The 20,874-nt window shown below is 41.0% G+C and overlaps 1 protein-coding gene across 9 annotated transcripts in view; it reads left to right on the forward strand.

The window, feature by feature from the left end:
• LOC124776292 (mitogen-activated protein kinase kinase kinase kinase 5) overlaps positions 1-5,732 on the forward strand; it is a 305,769-nt gene extending 300,037 nt beyond the window's left edge. For all 9 annotated transcript variants that reach the window (XM_047251199.1, XM_047251204.1, XM_047251200.1 and 6 more), the window contains 2 exons: positions 4,248-4,374; positions 4,463-5,732. In XM_047251199.1, the coding sequence (XP_047107155.1) occupies positions 4,248-4,374; positions 4,463-4,571 (236 nt within the window). In that variant the 3' untranslated portion in view covers positions 4,572-5,732. The remainder of the gene's footprint in view (positions 1-4,247; positions 4,375-4,462) is intronic.
• Positions 5,733-20,874: the final 15,142 nt, after the last annotated feature.

Consider the following 20,874-nt stretch of genomic DNA (forward strand, 5'->3'; position numbering starts at 1 on the left):
CATAGATAGGTGAACCACAGGATATTACATTTCCATGTGCAGATTTTTCTTGTCCTATGAATATCTTGTTTTGCGGAAGACCAGTGCTTTCACAGCCAACTGCTGAGTTGATGATCAGGGTCACCATGAATACTGCTGATTATACACTGAAGTGCCAAAGAAATTTGTATAGGCATATGTATTCAAGTACAGAGATATGTAAACAGGCAGAATACAGCGCTGTGGTCGGCAATGCCTCTATAAGATAACAAGTGTCTGGTAGAGTTGTTAGACTAGTTACTGCTGCTACAATAGCAGGTTATCAAGATTTAAGTGAGTCTAAACGTGGTGTTATAGTCAGCACATGAGCGATGGGATGCACCAGCTCCAAGGTAGCGATGAAGTGGGGATTTTCCCATACAACCATTTCACAAAATGTACCATGAATATCAGGAATCTGGTAAAACATCAAATCTCTGGCATCACTGCGGCCGGAAAACGATCCTGCAAGAACAGGACCAATGATGATTGAAGAGAATCATTCAACATGCAATCCTTCCACAAATTCCTGCAAATTTCAGTGCTGGGTCATCTACAAGTGTCAGTGTGTGAACTATTCAATGAAACATCATCAATATGGGCTTTTGGAGCCGAAGGCCCACTCATGTACGTTTGATGACTCCACGACACAAAGCTTTACCCCTTGCCTGGGCCCATCAACACCAACATTGGACTGTTGATGACTGGAAATTTGTTGACTTGTCGGACAAGTCTCAACATTAGTCGAGTCTATGGCACATCATGCTGCAATTCTGCATCTCGTGGGGGCTCTACATGATATTAGGCAGGTGCACCAGTTTGTATTGAGCAGATGGACGTGTATGGGTATGGAGACAACCTCATGAACCCGTGGACCCCGCAAGTCAGCAGGGGACTGCTCAAGCTGGTGGAGGCTCGGTAATAGTGTGGAGCGTGTGCAGTTGGAGTGATATGGAACACCTGATACATCTAGGCATGATTCTGATAGGTGACATGTACGTAAACATCCTTTCTGATCACCTGCATTCATTCATGTCCATTGTGCATTCTGATGAACTTGGGCAATTCCAGCACGACAATGTGACACCCCACACATTCAGAGTAGCTCCAGGAACACTCTTCTAAGTTTAAATACTTCTGCTGGCCACCAAACTCCCCAGACATGAACACTGTTTAGCATTTCTGGGATGCTTTGCAACATGCTGTTCAGAAGAGATCTCCACCCCCTTGTACTCTTATGGATTTATAGAGAGCCCTGCAGGATTCATGGTGTCAATTCCCACAAGCACTACTTCAGACATTAGTCAAGTCCATGGCACGTTGTGGTGCAGCACTTCTATGTGCTTGCAGGGGCCCTACACGATATTAGGCAGGTGTACCAGTTTCTTCAGTTCTTCAGTGTAATAATATGTAGGTTTGCCATGATGTAGCAATCTACTCAGTTGCTATGAAATACAAAAGCCACCACCCTACATCTGTGCCTTTTCTCATCACCTGTCACAGCACACAGAAATTAGAATGAATGCAGGAACACCACCACACTCAAAGAAGGTAAAGTGTGTCTGAACTAATGAGCCATGGCACACATTAAGGCTATGCATGTGCATGTTGTGTGGAGATGCCAACAGGGCACCATTCAGGCAGGTGGTCAATGTATCCTTGAACCGGGTGTGTTTACATGGGTAAAACTAGACCTCTGATTTGTTTAAGATCAACTCTCATTGACAAATTGTACAGGAATGTACTGTGACATTATGTGCATCTGTTTGTTTGTCTACAGCATCCTGCAGGAGACTTATGCTTTCAGCAAGACAATGCTGCATTCCCTCACTCCCACAGTATGTCAGTATTATTTGAGGAACGATTCATGGACATGAGTTTGATTGTGTAGCACTTATGGTCCCTTGTTCTCAACTGCCACAAGAGACAGTGATTCGTGTGACATTATTCTGCATGCCTTATCTGAAGATTACTTCAAGCAACTAATTAGAGAATTAACTCAAGAAGGTATCATCATAGATCTCTTAGCAATAAACAGACCTGAACTTATTGAATCAGTTAACAAGAGGAAGGTTTCATGGATCATATGGCTGAGATAGCAACTCTTAGCAAAACTGACAGGATACAAACTGCAGAGTATCTGGGTATTCATTGTTGAGGATGAAGATGTGGGTCACAAATGGCAAAAATTCAATAGCTTCATTCAGTATGCCTAAGACAAGTATGTTCCGAGCAAAGTCTTAAGGGACAGGAAAGACCCACCATGATGTAATAGCCTTGTTAGAAAATTTCTATGTAAACAAAGAGAGCTTCATCACAGATTCAAGGGAAGTCAAAACCTAGCTGACAAAGAAAAGCAGAATGAGGCAAGAATGAGCATAAGGAGAGCAATGAGAGAAGCCGTCAATGACTTTGAAAGTGAAATTTTGTCAACCTATGTGAATAATAACCTTAGGAGGTTTTGGTCTTACATAAAGTCAGTAAGCACTTTGAAATTGTTTATTCATTCACTCCGTGACCATATTGACACTAAAATTGAAGATAACAGAGAGAGGGCCAAAATACTGAATTCGGTCTTCAGAAATTGTTCCACTGTGGCACGTCGTAACCAGGTCTCTTCTTTCAATCATCATATGAGCTTCGCAATGGCAGATATTGAGATAACAGATCACGGAATAGAAGGTGACTACAGTCGCTTAGTAGTGGAAAGACATTAGGACTCGATGAGATACCTTCAAAATTATACAAAGATTATATGTGAAAGTACTGGCTCCTTTTCTAACAGCAGTTTATTGTAGATTGCAGGAGCAACAAAGGGTACTTAGCAACCTGAAAAAGTGCAGGTCATTCCCATTTTCAAGAAGGATCGTAGGACATATGCATGAAATTATAGGCGTATATTTTTTATGTCGGTCTGTTGTAGAATTATGAAACATGTTTTATGCTCAAGAATTGTGACTGTTTTGAAGAATGAAAATCTCCTTTATAAAAATCATGGATTCCGCAAACAGGGATCTTGCAAAACCCCTTCATGAGATCTGTAGTGCTGTAGACAATGGCACTCAGGTAGATACACATACTTGTTCCTTGACTTCAGGAAGGCATTTGAGACTGTCCCACACAGCCATATATATATGTATATATATCAGATCAGATTTGCAACTAGATTCAAGCCTTCATTGCAGAGCTGTAAAGATAATTTCCAGAGTACCCCAAGGAAGTGTAACTGTATCTTTAACGTTTACAATGTACATAAATGATTTAGTAGAAAGTGTCAGAACCTCTTTAAGACTGTTTGCAGATAATATGGTCATCTGTACAAAAGTAGCAATGCCAGAATATGGCATAGATTTCCACAGTGATTAACAGAGGACTGATGAATGGCGCAGGCTTTGGCAGTTCACCAAAATTTGCTTTGCTATAATTCAGGAAATACTGTAAAGTCTCAATTTTGCCTGTTCCTAAACTATTTTCAAACAAATGTCTATGAGACTGAATTGCAACACCTGCACATTTGAAGCAGATCAGAAGGCAAGAGGTATTTGCATGCTCCCACAAACAACTTTTATATTTACAGTATGTAAGAAAACACCAAAAGTGGGCTGTGGAGAACTGGAATCCACTGTCTCTCATGATGCCTATACTTCAATTATGTGCAGCATTGTTCTCGTTGTAGATTTTAAGGAGCCTTGTGGGAATATTGTCTGCAAGATACAGTACAAGCAGAAAGAAGTTTTGTTCTTTGCTTTTTGGGAGTGGGGTGGGTTGTTTTAATGAAACAGGAATGGCCCCCCCTAGGTTGAGATGACAGCTGCCCTGAATCAGATTGTTTACAACTAGTTACTTGAGAAACATTCATGCCAGTAGGAAATCTGGACAAGCCTATATAGTCCCCAGAATTTTACACTGTTAATAATTTCTGAGACTGCCTGAAATAATGGACCCCAAATATAATGTACGACACCCACAGTTTCTGGCTAACCTGTGTGAGTTATTGTGGTAAGGCTATTGCTCACTGATGCATTCTACATCCAGAACATTGTAAAGGGTAGTAGAGCTGTTACATGATGCTAGGTTGGGGATGAATAATTTTTGTATATTGATCTCAGTTAATTACAATAGCCATTGAAGAATTTTAAACATACTTCAGTGATTATTTCTTATGTTGAAGATTTGATTCCTTACATATTGTAATTAGTGTACTTACTGTTATGCTTATCTTCTTGCAGTCTGCCTACCAGATAGTGTTCTTGCATTTCACAAGCATGGAATGCAAGGTAGAAGTTTCAAAAATGGAGAGATAACTCAGGAAATAACTGATAAAAGTAGAATATACAGGTTACTTGGTTCTGACAAGTAAGTTCTACCAAATCTTGTAATTATCAATTCATTGTTGTCTCATCTTTTTTATGATGACAGGATATTTTTTTCTTTTCGTTTACAGGGTTGTGGTTTTAGAAAGTCATTCGTGCCAAGAAATTCAAAGAGGTGGCACCCTTACAGAAGAAGGTGCTGACCTGTACATACTAGCTGGCCATGAAGCAAGCTATTAGTTCAATTCTGCACAACTGTGATCAAATAAACTTTTAATTTTTAAAAACATCTAAGACTATTGATGGAGTATTTAGCCTGTTTCTTTAACAGAATTCCAGGACCCACACGGGCAGTTGTAAATAATATTTAACAATGAAAAGAAAACCTGCATGCACACAAGTGTACAACTAGTCAAAGTTTTATATTCAACTGCAGTTTATGAAACTTTTCTTGGTTAAGCTGCTGTTCCTGTCCCAATTATAAAACACTGTAATATATATTTTTCGTACTGTTCATGCTCTAATAGTGCACACTTCTCTTGTTATAGGTTGTTTTAATTACATAACTTGGTGATGAACCACTTCTCCCCATTTCCATCATCATTGCTCAGTTTTCATAGTATTAGAATATTCTGATGATGAGTGACATTATTTAATTTGCAGTTATGTTGCTAGTTTATGTGGCTGAGATGAAGTTATCGGTGTGTGTATATGAGAGTTCAAGCTGTTGTGAAATATCTTTCATTGTTATTCTCATCAGATGAATTTTGCTACAGATTTATTATATGAATACCAAAAATAACAAACTTTGTGATATTGAAAAAATAATGTACATGTTGTTCATTAGTCAAGAAAGGTAGTGCTATTCCCCAGAAAAGTTGTGAATATAAAGCTTTATATTTTGGCTATATCTGTATGTAAGTATGTATGTATGTACGTATGTATTTATGTAAATATTATGAATAGACATTGGAAGAAGTTATTTAAATAAGAGACATAAATATGATGATATTATCACTATGGTTCACTCTAAGAACTTACATTTCATGTGAAATGCACATTCTGTTTTCATCATATCACTTGTAATATTTGTTCAAGAACTCATTCGCACAATTTTTAAAGTATTTATACTCATTTTCATTACCTTATTTCTACACTGTATACTAGCTTTGTTGTTTTCTTACGATGTACTGAGGAGTCATTTTGTATTACTGCATGTGAGTGAGGTCAAACATATGTGATAAACCTTTTTCAGTATTGTTAAGTGTAATTATTTAAGACAGGCAAATTCTTTGTATTACTGCAGATAGACCAGATCCCTTAAACTGTAAATATATTTTATTATGTCTTGGGACCTTGATTCTAAAAATGAAATTAAATCTGCAATAATTACTGCAGAAATGAAATCTCTTCTCATTTTGTAAAAAGACCACACCTTTTTAGAAAAATTAGAATAACTAGCATTTTGGATTAAACTTTGTGCTGTGTTTTGCAAATTCAGGTGCAGGCATCCAAGCATGGTGTAAAATCAGATGGAAATTATGTTGTCACAGTAAAATAAATTATTGGGTACTCATAACTTCTATAGAATATTCAGTTGCAGTTGGATAAGCATCTGAGTTTGGAGATTTCCTCTTGACAAGTATCAGTAATGTAAAGCTCAATTGAACTAACATTGTGGTAACTGAACAGAAACCATGCCATAACCACAAGAAATACACTACTGATGAACAAAACAGTAACCTGATCAGTGAGAACATACGTATTTTAAAAAATCTCAAACTTTAAGTTACGATTCTTGGCAATAGATACAGGCAATTTCATGACTGTATTCATTCACCCATTTAGTAAGTGAGAATTTCTCACAATCACTTTGAAGACTCAAATTAGTATTGTTCCATTTGTGTGTGTGTGTGTGTGTGTGTGTGTGTGTGTGTGTGTGTGTGTGTGTAACGCGCGTGCACACGCATTTAATACAGCCAAGTTGTAAATGTGGAAAATGTTTAGAAGCTTGTGAAATTAGGTATTACACGAGATTAGTGATAATCAGAAGAATTGATCTAATAAGGAAAGATGACTTCAAGCAATGTGCGAGTGAGAAAAAATACCCTTTAGAGAACATAATTAATTGAAGAGAGAGAATGCTTAGCCCAATACTTCAATGTAAAGTCAATGCAAAAAAATAAAAAACTATAGTTCAAGAGATGATTGAAGGAAAGTATCACATTTGTGAGCATGGATATGAATGTATAAAGCAGATTGTTGATGTAGGTTGCAGCAGGTCTTTTACCACAGCCATAGATAGGTACAGAAGATTCAATTGCTAAAATTCAGCTTTAAGATAAATGTTGAGTTTCTTTTTCTTTCTGTTTTTTACAGACCAAGTGAGATGTCATTATGATAATCATGCTGCCAGTGTTAAAAAATCTGTCTACATTCAAGTTTTCCATTGTTTCACTCAGTTATTTCAAGCAAATGCAGAAATAGTGCCTTTGAACAGTACATGGCCATTTCCCTTCCATATCATTGTCAAATTGGAACTTGTGTTCTGCCTCTATAACCTCATCATTCACGAGGATTTAATGTCATTCTTCCCTCCTTTTCACTATTACATTCAGACAAAAATCACTGTCAAGATTTAGGGTTTCTGTGATTTTTCTGAATTGCTTCAGGCAAATGCTGGGATGGTTCCTTTGAAAAGGACACAGCAGTTTTCCTTCCCTGTCCTTTCATAATCCGAGCTTGTACCCCCTCTCTTATGACCACATTGTTGATGAGGCATTAAAATTTAATCTTTCTTCCTCAGAAATGCCCTCTTCAGTGATGGGACGAATCTGCCATATTTCCATGTATAAACCCACATCCTTTCATCTTTCCCTCTCCTTCCCTCTTTCCTGACGAAGCAACCATTGGTTGCGAAAGCTTGAATTTTGTGTGTATGTTTGTGTTTGTTTGTATGTCTATCGACCTGCCAGCGCTTTCGTTTGGTAAGTCACATCATCTTTGTTTTTATTAATGATATGGTTATAATAGAGGGAAACATTCCATGTAGGAAAAATATATCTAAAAACAAAGATGATGTGACTTACCAAATGAAAGCTTTCGCACCAAACTGTTGCCTCATCAGGAAAGAGGGAAGGAGAGGGAAAGACGAAAGGATGTGGGTTTTAAGGGAGAGGGTAAGGAGTCATTACAATCCCAGGAGCGGAAAGACTTACCTTAGGGGGAAAAAAGGACGGGTATACACTCGCGCACACACACACACATATCCATCCACACATATACAGACACAAGCAGACATATTTAAAGACAAAGAGTTTGGGCAGAGATGTCAGTCGAGGCAGAAGTGCAGAGGCAAAGATGTTGTTGAATGACAGGTGAGGTATGAGTGGCGGCAACTTGAAATTACCGGAGATTGAGGCCTGGTGGATAATGGGAAGAGAGGATATATTGAAGAGCAAGTTCCCATCTCCTGAGTTCGGATAGGTTGGTGTTAGTGGGAAGTATCCAGATAACCCGGACGGTGTAACACTGTGCCAAGATGTGCTGGCCGTGCACCAAGGCATGTTTAGCCACAGGGTGATCCTCATTACCAACAAACACTGTCTGCCTGTGTCCATTCATGCGAATGGACAGTTTGTTGCTGGTCATTCCCACATAGAATGCGTCACACTGTAGGCAGGTCAGTTGGTAGGTCACGTGGGTGCTTTCACACTCCTTTTAATACATTTACACGTTTTTTCCCGAATTTCTCCGTCCTTTAACGTGTTTTAGTGGCAACACAACCACCTAACCTTCATGCACATCACTGTCTACCAACCCAAGTTCACCACAGGATCAACTTAACCAACACTTTTTCGCCTTTTTTCATACCAGATCTCCAGTTACTTTCTAGTTCACCCTTATCTCTCCACATATATTTTTATCTTTCATTTTCATTTCAACCTCATGTTACACTTTCCACCTTCTAATACCATGTCACCCTCACAACACCCCCACAACGACCCCATTAAGTTTTATTTACATTCCCTCTGCAAACATGCCTTCACCCTAGCCAGATTACGCTCGCATATTTTATTTTCTCAGGCTTGTCTGACATTTGGCATAACCCCCAAAGGCCTCACACTTAAAGTTCCCATCTCTGGCTGCAACCCTTCTTTCCATCAGTCCCTATACCAGTTCCAAACTGAACAATCCATTGCCCTCACCCACCTAATCCTTCACCTACACATCAACTCAGCCAATGAACACACCCGTCAACTCCTATCCTTAATAAAAGTCCTCAATCTTTCCTCTCCCACATCCACACCGGCTATTCAGAGCATCCTCCTACAGGCCAACCGCAAATTAGAACAGCATGCCACCCTTCACCTCAAGAAACTATCCAATCTCCTGGTTTCCCACCTCCGGAAAGGCAACTCACTCACCCTTCACAACCTTTCCAGCAAACCTCAACCCCCTCTCATTGCACACAAACCCAGTCTCTTCCATCTACTCAGTCTCCCACTTCCAGCTCCACTCCCTCCAAAACCTCAAAATTCCAATCAACACAATCTGGCACCACAACACCCTAATTCAGTAGTTAACCTTTCCTCCAAACCTCTCTCCCAAGCCGAAACCTCTGTCCTATCCAAAGGCCTCACCTTCAGCCCCACTCCCAGATTCAACCAAACAGCCCTCGTCAAAGATTTACTGTCCTACACTCGTACTCTCTGCTGGAAGTATCACTTTGCCACGAAGAAAAATGATCCTAATCCTGCCCCTAATGATCCAACTCCCCAAGACCCTATCCAAATTGAACCCTGCCTGGAACAGTTCCGTCCTCCGTCACAGCGGGACCCACCTCCTCTTCCTCAAAACCACCCTCTCCAAACCTTCCAGGAATTTCTGACTTCCAGCCTTGCCTCTCAATCCTTCTTAAAAAACCTTAATCCTACTCCCAACATCACCACTGCTGAAGCCCAGGCTATCCGTGATCTGAAGGCTGACCGGTCCATCGTCATTCTTCCGGCGGACAAGGGTTCCACGACCGTAGTACTTTATCGTCGGGAGTATGTGGCTGAGGGACTGCGTCAGCTTTCAGACAACACCACATACAAAGTTTGCCAAGGTAATCCCATTCCTGATGTCCAGGCGGAGCTTCAAGGAATCCTCAGAACCTTAGGCCCCCTACAAAACCTTTCACCTGACTCCATCAACTTCCTGACCCCACCGACACCTCGCACCCCTACCCTCTACCTTCTTCCTAAAATTCACAAACCCAATCATCCCGGCCGCCCCATTGTAGCTGGTTACCAAGCCCCCACAGAACGTATCTCTGCCTACGTAGATCAACACCTTCAACCCATTACGTGCAGTCTCCCATCCTTCATCAAAGACACCAACCACTTTCTCGAATGCCTGGAATCCTTACCCAATCCGTTACCCCCAGAAACCATCCTTGTAACCATTGATGCCACTTCCTTATACACAAATATCCCGCACGTCCAGGGCCTCGCTGCGATGGAGCACTTCCTTTCACGCCGATCACCTGCCACCCTACCTAAAACCTCTTTCCTCATTACCTTAGCCAGCTTCATCCTGACCCACAACTTCTTCACTTTTGAAGGCCAGACATACCAACAATTAAAGGGAACAGCCATGGGTACCAGGATGGCCCCTTCGTACGCCAACCTATTCATGGGTCACTTAGAGGAAGCCTTCTTGGTTACCCAGGCCTGCCAACCCAAAGTTTGGTACAGATTTATTGATGACATCTTCATGATCTGGACTCGCAGTGAAGAAGAACTCCAGAATTTCCTCTCCAACCTCAACTCCTTTGGTTCCATCAGATTCACCTGGTCCTACTCCAAATCCCATGCCACTTTCCTTGATGTTGACCTCCACCTGTCCAATGGCCAGCTTCACACGTCTGTCCACATCAAACCCACCAACAAGCAACAGTACCTCCATTACGACAGCTGCCACCCATTCCACATCAAACGATCCCTTCCCTACAGCCTAGGTCTTTGTGGCAAATGAATCTGCTCCAGTCCGGAATCCTTGAAGCATTACACCAACAACCTGACAACAGCTTTCGCATCCCGCAACTACCCTCCCGACCTAGTACAGAAGCAAATAACCAGAGCCACTTCCTCATCCTCTCAAACCCAGAACCTCCCACAGAAGAACCACAAAAGTGCCCCACTTGTGACAGGATACTTTCCGGGACTGGATCAGATTCTGAATGTGGCTCTCCAGCAGGGATACGACTTCCTCAAATCCTGCCCTGAAATGAGATCCATCCTTCATGAAATCCTCCCCACTCCACCAAGAGTGTCTTTCCGCCATCCACCTAACCTTCGTAACCTCTTAGTTCATCCCTATGAAATCCCCAAACCACCTTCCCTACCCTCTGGCTCCTACCCTTGTAACCGCCCCCAGTGTAAAACCTGTCCCATGCACCCTCCCACCACCACCTACTCCAGTCCTGTAACCCGGAAGGTGTACACGATCAAAGGCAGAGCCACGTGTGAAAGCACCCACGTGATCTACCAACTGACCTGCCTACACTGTGACGCATTCTATGTGGGAATGACCAGCAACAAACTGTCCATTTGCATGAATGGACACAGGCAGACAGTGTTTGTTGGTAATGAGGATCACCCTGTGGCTAAACATGCCTTGGTGCACGGCCAGCACATCTTGGCACAGTGCTACACCGTCCGGGTTATCTGGCTACTTCCCACTAACTCCAACCTATCCGAACTCCGGAGACGGGAACTTGCTCTTCAATATATCCTCTCTTCCCGTTATCCAACAGGCCTCAATCTCCGCTAATTTCAAGTTGCCGTCACTCATACCTCACCTGTCATTCAACAACATCTTTGCCTCTGCACTTCTGCCTCGACTGACATCTCTGCCCAAACTCTTTGTCTTTAAATATGTCTGCTTGTGTCTGTATATGTGTGGATGGATATGTGTGTGTGTGCGTGAGTGTATACCCGTCCTTTTTTCCCCCTAAGGTAAGTCTTTCCGCTCCCGGGATTGTAATGACTCCTTACCCTCTCCCTTAAAACCCACATCCTTTCGTCTTTCCCTCTCCTTCCCTCTTTCCTGATGAGGCAACAGTTTGTTGTGAAAGCTTGAATTTTGTGTGTATGTTTGTGTTTGTTTGTGTTTGTTTGTATGTCTGTTGACTTGCCAGCACTTTCATTTGGTAAGTCACATCATCTTTGTTTTTAGATATATTTATCCCACGTGGAATGTTTCCCTCTATTATATTCATATCCTGGTGATAAGTTATATAAAGACAATATGTAACAAATAAAGTTGTCATGGTAACCTTTTTTGTAACACGCTGTCTTTATATATCTGGTCACCAAGGTGTTCATGACAGTCTGAGGATGGGTTCTACCCTAAACACATCAAATAAAGTAATTGGTTTATCAGCTGATAGCTTCTTATTTGGTGACCAATACAGCAATTGTGCAATAGTCATATTGATTTGCAGTACGGTGGCATTTTTCCTGCCTGAATTTGTCACAATTACAAGCTCATGATTAAAGTCGCAGTGCACTCTATTGAACTACTTTCATACTGCAGTTTTAATTTTATCCCCATTACAATGTTGGTTGTGTGCATTGATTTCCTGTTGCCAAAGGAGTACAGAGGTATGTAAAAAAAAACCATGAACTATGGAAGTCGTGGGAATGGCGTAACACATTTTTGGACCAAGTTAGTAATTAATAATCGTGGATAGCAGTAAATTGTTTGAAATATTTTTGACAGTTTTATTGTTACTTTCAGTGTTTTGTTTTAAGGAAAAACTAAGTAATGAATGTTATTATTTGAGTTGTTATATCACACATTTTTTCTAGTCATGGGAAGAAGCAATGAAAAGCAGAGATGATTATACTATTAAAAGAATCATCTTTATTGTGATATATGGAAAGTACATTTCATATGTATCAGTGACTGTTTTGTAAATCTATATTGGTGATAGTTATTTAGAATATGTAATTAATTAAGGCTTGACACCTGCTGTATTATGTAAATCTTTTTACATTGTCATTAATTAATATTCTCTCTCTCTCTCTCTCTCTCTCTCTCTCTCTCTCTCTCACGACAGCTGAGATTACCTGCTTAAAATAGATGACCGATAAAGTCCTCCTCCAGCTTGTTTTCTAATACCAAATATCCATATTCATCTAGGTCTTCCACTACTTCTTTAAAGCAGACATTAGTAGGCAAAAAAGTAATAAATAGCAGCCCAAGTTGCAGTTTGATTTATTCTCTAGAGCTGTTTCAGCTAACTGTTGTTTAACATTGTCCTATTTTTATGTCATAACAACTGATCCATTAGAAACCAATAATTTCCAAACAGTATCCTGCCTAATTTGTTTTAATCGACTGTCTGTTCCTTGATGTCATATAAATCAGAACATCCCACATGAGGTTACTCTGAGCTTAAGTAAAAATGCAGAGTATACAGCAGTGAAAACTAAAGTGCATTTCTGTCTTCAAAAACACCTCATAATACTGTCACACAGGTATTGGCAGTGTGCGCTCTTGCATTACCCTAGGTCTTTTTTTAGTTGTTAGAATCTCTGAAAAATGTAGTAGTAAATTGTTCAAACTTAAATCAAAAGTTATGGTTCGGAGGAAAAAAATCGGTCCAGTAATTTCTGTTTCCACATTATGCAAAAGCTCTTGATGTAACTGATGAGCATTTTCAGAATTTCTGCAAGTTCATGTATACCAATAAATGTAGCTGTGCTTCACCAGATTAAAAAACCACATTTCAGGATCAACATCTTCAATATGCACAGCATGCAATAACCAGTAGCAGTGCTGATGTCAAGCAAAAGTATCTTGATTGGTCAATAGGCGCACTACTGTTACTCTGTAACATTCCAGTTACGCTTTGTGGGCAGCTCTGTGAGTTGATGCTGCTGGACACTCTAAAGTGCTAGATGTCACAATGATTTTTTTGGACATCTTTCTAAGGCTGATTGTAACACATCTACTTTATTCTCACCCAAAACTGGTGTGTGACTCATCCCGCTGTCCGAGCAATGGATCAAAGCAGTATGGGGTTATTGGAGCCTGCATTTGGTACTGGTTCCCCTGCAGTGCTCAAGAAAGCATTTGTGTTGTAAGTGAAATATCCTCCACTATGACATACATATTTTTTCAGGTTTACCTTTGTGTTCTTAAATTTGAAGTATAAATATTATTTATTTCGAAAGTATGGCAGCTGTATTCAAGAAGAGGCCAAATGATTTTCCAAACATATACTGAGCAAGATAGTAATTTCCCACACTGATTTCTTTCTCTGAAGATGCAGGTAACTCCTCATGGAATGATGGGAGCAAGAAGAAAATAGAGGGTGAGCATTTTTGGTTACTCAAGTGGAAACATGAAGAGACTGCTGAAAGCCCACTCCAAATACTGGCAGAAAATACATCTATAATTGCAAAAAAGTTTATAAAGCTCCATGGTGACAAGATGACAAGAGCTGACTCTTAGTTCAAATGTGAATAAAGGGAAAAGAAGGGAAAAAGCCACACACACAAAATATAAGTCATGAATTTTTGCTGATGACAAGTAGACAGTAAGGGAATAATTTTAGAAAATTGTGTTTGAGATCAGGGAAAAATCTTTGTAATCAGTCTTATGAACAACATTCCAATCAAGAATGCCCTTTTTGAAGTAAAACAAATAAATTAAAGCAACGGGAAGGTCTTTATGAAAGAATTCCTGGACTTCCCTCGACCATTGTTATCATCTTAGTAAACAAAACTGTCCTCCAGGCTGTCCCTAAAGTCTTTTAGGCTTGCAATTTAGATTTCAGCTGTATGGATTTTACTGTGAGAAATGTAAACTACTGGGTTAGGGTTATATTAACTTCTCGCTTGGTATAACAAATGAACTTCAGCATAAGTACTGTAAGGACACTTTACTTATTTGAGTTTTACTGATCTTTTAGAGCTGTTTGACAACCAATATTTGCAAAATCGGCATTTCAATCAAATTTCCCTGACCATGAGCAATGGAACTGAAGTACTGTACATGTAGTTTTCTTTGATTTCTTGTTGCCTAATCTTTGTTTCTTTGTACTTTTTTGGTCCTCTTCAAACTTAAACCATTTCTGTTGTGTCACATTTCCAGCACATCCAGTTACTTTTTCTCACCTGGGAAAGTAGCACAGCAGTTAAGGCACTGACTATTACACACACCAAAAAATGTTTTGCATCACCTCAGTTCTGAGAGTTCCGGAACCTGTAAAGAAAATTGGAATAGAGAACGACATAAACATCCTTTCCGCCCTTTTTATTGCTCATGAAAACCACACATTGCATGTTGTACCACCATACAGCGGGACCTTCAGAGGTGGTGGTCCAAATTGCTGTACACACCAATAGCTCTAATACCCAGTAGCACACCCTCTTGCATTGGTGCATGCCTGTATTCATCATGGCACACTATCCACAAGTTCATTAAGGCAATGTTGGTCCAGATTGTCCCACTCCTCAACTGAGATTCGATGTAAATCCCTCAGAGTGGTTGGTGGGTCACATCACAAACGGCCCTTTTCAATCTATCCCAGGCATGTTCGTTAGGATTCATGTCTGGAGAACATTCTTGTCAAGCAATGTCATTTTCCTGAAGGAAGTCATTCACAAAATGTGCAGATGGGAGTGTGAATTGTCATTCATGAAGACAAATGCCTCGCCAATACGCTGCCAATAAGGTTGCACTATCGGTTGGAGGATGGCATTCATGTATCGTACAGCCATTACGGCACCTACCATGACCACCAGCGGCATATGTCAGCCCCACATAGTGCCACTGCAAAATGATTGAAGCAGAGATTGTATGTGGCATGACTACTTTCACAGTTGTTCTAGCCTCTGATGAGGTAGGAAAAGCCTGTGACAGGACAGGAATGGGAAGTGCTGGGCGGGTGGATTTGACATGTCTCTCACCTCAGGCTTCCACAAGGGGTGTTGTGGGAGGATTAGTGGTGTGTGGGGATATGGCATGGGAAATCTGTTTGTGGACTAGGTCTGAGGGATAGTGCCTGCCTGTGAACGCCTTTGTGATACCATCAGCATACTGGGCAATGAAGTTCTTGTCACTGAAGGTGTGCTGTACCCAGGTGGCCAGGCTGTATGGGATGGATTTTTTGGTGTGGAAGGGATGGCAGCTGTTGAAATGCAGGTATTGTTGGAGGTTGGTGTGTTTAGACAGAGGTGTGGATGGAGCCACAAGACAGGAGGTAGTCAGTGTCCAGGAAGATGACACTCTAGGTTGAGGAGGACCAGGTGAAGTGGACAGGAGCGAAGGTATTGAGGTTGAGAAGGAATAAGGATAGGGTGTCTTGGTCCTGAGTCCAGACAATGAAGATATCATCAGTGAACCTGAACCATACCAGGGTTTGGGATTCTGGGAAGCTAGAAATGTTTTCTTTAATTGCCCCATAAATAGGTTAGCATAGGAGAGTGTCATGCAGGTGCCCATGGCTGTGATGCAGATGTTTGTATACCTTCCCTTCAAAGGAGTAGTAATCTATTAAGATAAAGTTAGTATGGTGTATGAAGATTAAGGTAGTGGTCTAGGAGTCCAAAGGACAATTGGGTGAGGTAGTGTTCAATAGCAGCAACACCATAGGCATGAGGGATGTTGGTGTATAGGGAAATCGCACCAACAGTGATGACTAGGGATTCTGGAACTAGAGGGTTGAGGATGGGGGAAGTTGATTGAGGTTGAGAAGGAATAAGGATAGGGTGTCTTGGTCCTGAGTCCAGACAGTGAAGATATCATCAGTGTACCTGAACTGTACCAGGGTTTGGGATTCTGGGAAGCTAGAAATGTTTTCTCTAATTGCCCCATAAATAGGTTAGCATAGGAGGGTGTCCACCAGGATGAATGTGCACTGCCAAACTGTGGCCAAGAGCAAAGTGGACCACCCTGTGGCACAAAATGCAGCTGAACATAACATGCTTGACTTCAATGACTGCTTCCAACCCAGCCCATCTGGATCCTCCCCTCCACCACCAGCTTTTCTGAAATGTGCAAACGGGAGTTATCCTTACTACACATTCTCCACTTCCAGAATTATTCTGGCCTCAACCTACGATAACGACTGTCCCCATACCCTTCACCCATCAGTTTCCGCCCCCCCCCCCCCTCCCTGCCTTATCACCTCCTCCCAATTCACATCCCCTCAGCCTCATTGTGCACTGCTCTCTGCCAACTTACCAGTCTTTTCCCCTCCTCTGCTCCTCTCCGTCATTGCACCCCTTCCCTCACAGTCTCCCGACACTGCACCTGGCAGCTTTGTTCTGTTGTCTTCTAGTCCTTGCACACTCTGCCAGACTGAGAGTCTCTTCCCCCACCTATACCCTGCTATTCTTGCCCCTTCCTTGCTGCTTTCATTCCATGGAGTAGTTGCAGTCTGCCCAAAGCAGTCTGAGTAGTTGTCTTGTGAACAAGAGGTGTGCCTGCTAGTGTGAATTGTGTGTGTCTTCTATCCTTTTATGAAGAAGGCTTGTGCAGACCGCTCAGTGTGTAACAGTCTTTTCATTGTGCCTGTCAGCAACTCAGCATGTCATGTTTATGATGATTAGCAATCTGTCCTTTTTATAATTGTTGATATTCCAATCTGGACTATCTATTGTTTGAAACTGTTCTAGCTACATAGTGTCCATTGCTTCGTCAACTATCATGCTAAACTTCAGCCATACATCTACATGCTCCAGCTCAGAGCTGAATGTTTCAAGTTCCTCTTAGAAATATGATTCTACTGCCATGTTATTTAGTTTAATGAACATGTAATCTTTGTGCTTGTTTTATAGACTTTTTTACTTTGGTTATCATTGGTGCTACAACTACCTCATGATCACAGGTACAAGTTTAAGCAATACACATCTTAAAAGAGGTAGTGTATATTTGTTGTCTTTAGATCTAATATAATTCCACCATCAGTGAGTTTCTGAGTTATCTGTTCTAGGCGATTTTCAGAAAAGGTGGTTAGTATTGTTTCATAAGATATCTTAATGTGACTGCTACTTACAAAATTGTAATTATACCAACTGATTGTTGCACGATTATTGTCCCCACTATGATTGGGCAACATACCTGTTATGGAGCTGAAAGTTTCTCTAATGTTTTTATTATGTCTAGGGAGTGAGTTTGATAAAAAAACTCCAGTAATAACATTATGCTGACTCTTGATACTTGATGTTACCCAAACAGCTTCTCTGTGTATCTGAGTTTCTTATATACTGAGACAAACACACCACCTCTATTCCTCATTAGCGTATCCTTTCTGAATACACTTACATTTAGCCAAAAATCTCACTGATATCAGGTTCAGGTCTTAGCTAGCTTCCTTTACCTACTATATGTGGGCTCTGTTGCTTTTCTAAGAGTGCCCTTGTGTGAGTTTCACTCACTGTAAGCTATTTGGGTAGTAGCCTCTGATGTTAGCGCATTGCTGACCTATTTAGGGGGCCCATACTATACTCAGCCCTATGGCATTGATCTAGGAAGCTGCAGCCTAGCTTGTCCAGGACCTTTGAATTTTCTGGTTCAAGCCTTCTACTTGACTTGTAACTGGGGGCGTTGATGCATTCTGGGGACAATGCTGCAGATTGTGTGTTTCAGTGAAATTTCATCAGCAAGGTAGGTCGTTTCAATCCCTTTTTGGTTGTCACTGGAATGATCTCAGTATGACCTTGGAAGCCAGACTACATGCATGGTTCACTCCAGTGTGTGCGACAATCAGTAGTTGGCTGCACCCATATTTCCTCACTGGTTGCCAGAACAGTCTCTGTAACGTTGAAAGTGGTCACTAGGTATACCCAGTGAGTGCACAAGATCATCCTTCATATACCTTGCTGCTATTTCCCTAAGGGACACCATTATTCACCATATATTTCAACTGTTAACAGACTCCTAAATTTTTACACTTCACTCCGCCCAACATGGTACAGTGCAGGGTTCCCAATAGGTAACTGTGCTTCATTGGCACAGTTTCAGTGAGAACAGCATCTCAAACTTGTTGGTTAGGGACATGGGTGAAGTATCCAGAGCTTTCCCTGGTCCCTAACTTCCATGTATAAGGCTCCCAGACTATCACTGACACACAATTCACAATCAAATGTGAAGAAGAGACCAAATCCACAGGAGGGGTTGGTATTTAAGGTATGTTTTGTATCTCTGGTACATTTATCTTGGAAACCATTCCAAAACAATCATTCTTTTTTACGTCCTGTGTTTTCCCACAGGAGAAACTTTTTATTTTTCAATCTGATGTACTCCAAGCATATGATTTTCGAAACTTCTTTCTTTGTAAAACACTATTTTTTGCATGATTAAAACAAGTTTAATTGAATCACTCATTGCATAAGTTGCTAAGTCGAGGAAATAAGTTTAGAGGTAATGAAAGGAAAAGTGTTTCTCTTCCAATAATTAATTAATATTTATGCTCTTTTTCTCAGATGTATATCAGTGTTCAAGAAGCTTAATTGTGCATGTTTAAAGCATGATACATCAAACAAGTCTCTAGTATAGCCTTGACTTGTCCTCTTTCTACAAAGAAGTGTCAGATATAAGAATGCATAGGAACACATCTGTTTTCGGCAAATGTTATTGAAAAAGGCTAAATTATGACACTAGGAAATATACAAGTGACAGGCTCTAAATTTTGCACTGTTTTGCAGTTCATAAATCTTTTTCTCCTATAAAAAGATCACGCAAGGCACTGCATATGAAGCACAATCTATCTAATGTTGCTGTTTTCCAGAAGAACAACAAATAAAAATAATACTATAATAAGATAAAATGGAACATGAGATAAAGTGCACTGAGGTGACAAAAGTCATGGGATAATGATAGGCATATACATGAACGGCAGTAGTATCACACATACGAGGTATAATAAAAGGGCAGTGCATCAGCAGAGCTGTCGTTTGTACTCAGGTGATTCATGTGAGGTAGTTTTCCACATAATTATGGCTGCGCAATGGGAATTAACAGACTTTGAATGTGGAATGGTAGTTGGAGCTAGACACATGGAGCTTTTCATTTTGGAAAGCATTAAGGAATTCAATACTCAGAGATACACAGTGTCTAGAGTGTGCCAAGAAAACCAAGTTTCAAGCGTTACCGCTCATCATCATCATCATTTCATCCCCATCGATGCGCAGGTCGCCGAAGTGGCGTCAAATCGAAAGACCTGCACCAGGCGAACGGTCTACCCGACGGGAGGCCCTAGCCACACGACATTTCCATTTCCATGGACAATGCAGTGGCTGATGGCCTTCACTTAATGACCAAGAGCAGCAGTATTTGCATAGAGTTATCAATGTTAACAGACAAGCAATACTGTTTGAAATAACCACAGAAATCGAATGGGATATATGACGAACATATCTTTTAGGACAGCATGACGAAATTTGGCATTAATGGGAACGGCAGCAGAACACCAATATGAGTGCCTTTGCTAAGAGCACAACGTAGACTGCAGCACTCCTCCTCAGCTTGTGACCATATTAGTTAGACCCCTGATGACTGGAAAACCATGCCCTGGTCAGATGAGTCCCAATTTCAGTTGGAAAGAGCTGATGGTAGTGTTTGCGTCTGTATCAGCCCCCTTGAAGCCAAGGACCCAAGTTGTCAACAAGACATTGTGCAGGCTGGTTGTGGCTCCAAATGGTGTGGGCTGTGCTTACATGAAATGGACTCTGGGTCCTCTGGCCCACCTGAGCCAACCATTGACTGGAAATGGTTATGTTTGACTACTTGGAGACCAATTGCAGCCAGTCATGGATTTTATGTTTTGTGGACTTCATCTTCCCAAACAATTATGTCACGTCACCAGGCCACAATTGTTCACAGTTGGTTTGAAGAACATTCTGGACAATTCAAGCAAATGATTTGGCCACCCAGTACGCCCGATGTGAATTCCGTTGAACATTTATGGGACATAATACAGAGGTCAGTTCATGCACAACATCCTGCACTGGCAACACTTTTGCAATTATGGATGGCTATAGAGGTAACCTGGCTCAATTTTTTAGCAGGAGACTTCCAATGACTTGTTGAGTCCATACCACGTTGAGTTGATGCACTATGCTGGGGAAAAGCAAGTCTGTGGGGAAAAGCAAGTCTGACATAGTATTAGAAGATATCCCATGACTTTCGTCACCTCAGTTTATTGATGTAAACCAGTAAACAGTCAAATCCACCTTAACCAGAAGTACTATAGGATGAAATCGCTTGACATTAAAGAAACAAGACAGACTTGCTTTTAATAACCATTACTACAACTTAATATAGAGTTACTTCAATCTTCTGGTAAATATTTCAAAATTAAACTCCAATGTTGAAGGAAAAACAATGACTGCATGGATCATCATCTCCTCAACCCTAGTCCTCTGCGCATTCCTTGTCACAAGATGACCAATTCATTATCTTCATAGAAGGAACTCTGTCCTGTTGGAATGCACTGCTTTATTTTTGAGTGCCCTGGAGGCTTTTTGTATCAACCTGC

This window comes from Schistocerca piceifrons, chromosome 2 (genome assembly GCF_021461385.2).
Source record: "Schistocerca piceifrons isolate TAMUIC-IGC-003096 chromosome 2, iqSchPice1.1, whole genome shotgun sequence".
Taxonomy (NCBI): Eukaryota; Metazoa; Arthropoda; class Insecta; order Orthoptera; family Acrididae; genus Schistocerca; species Schistocerca piceifrons.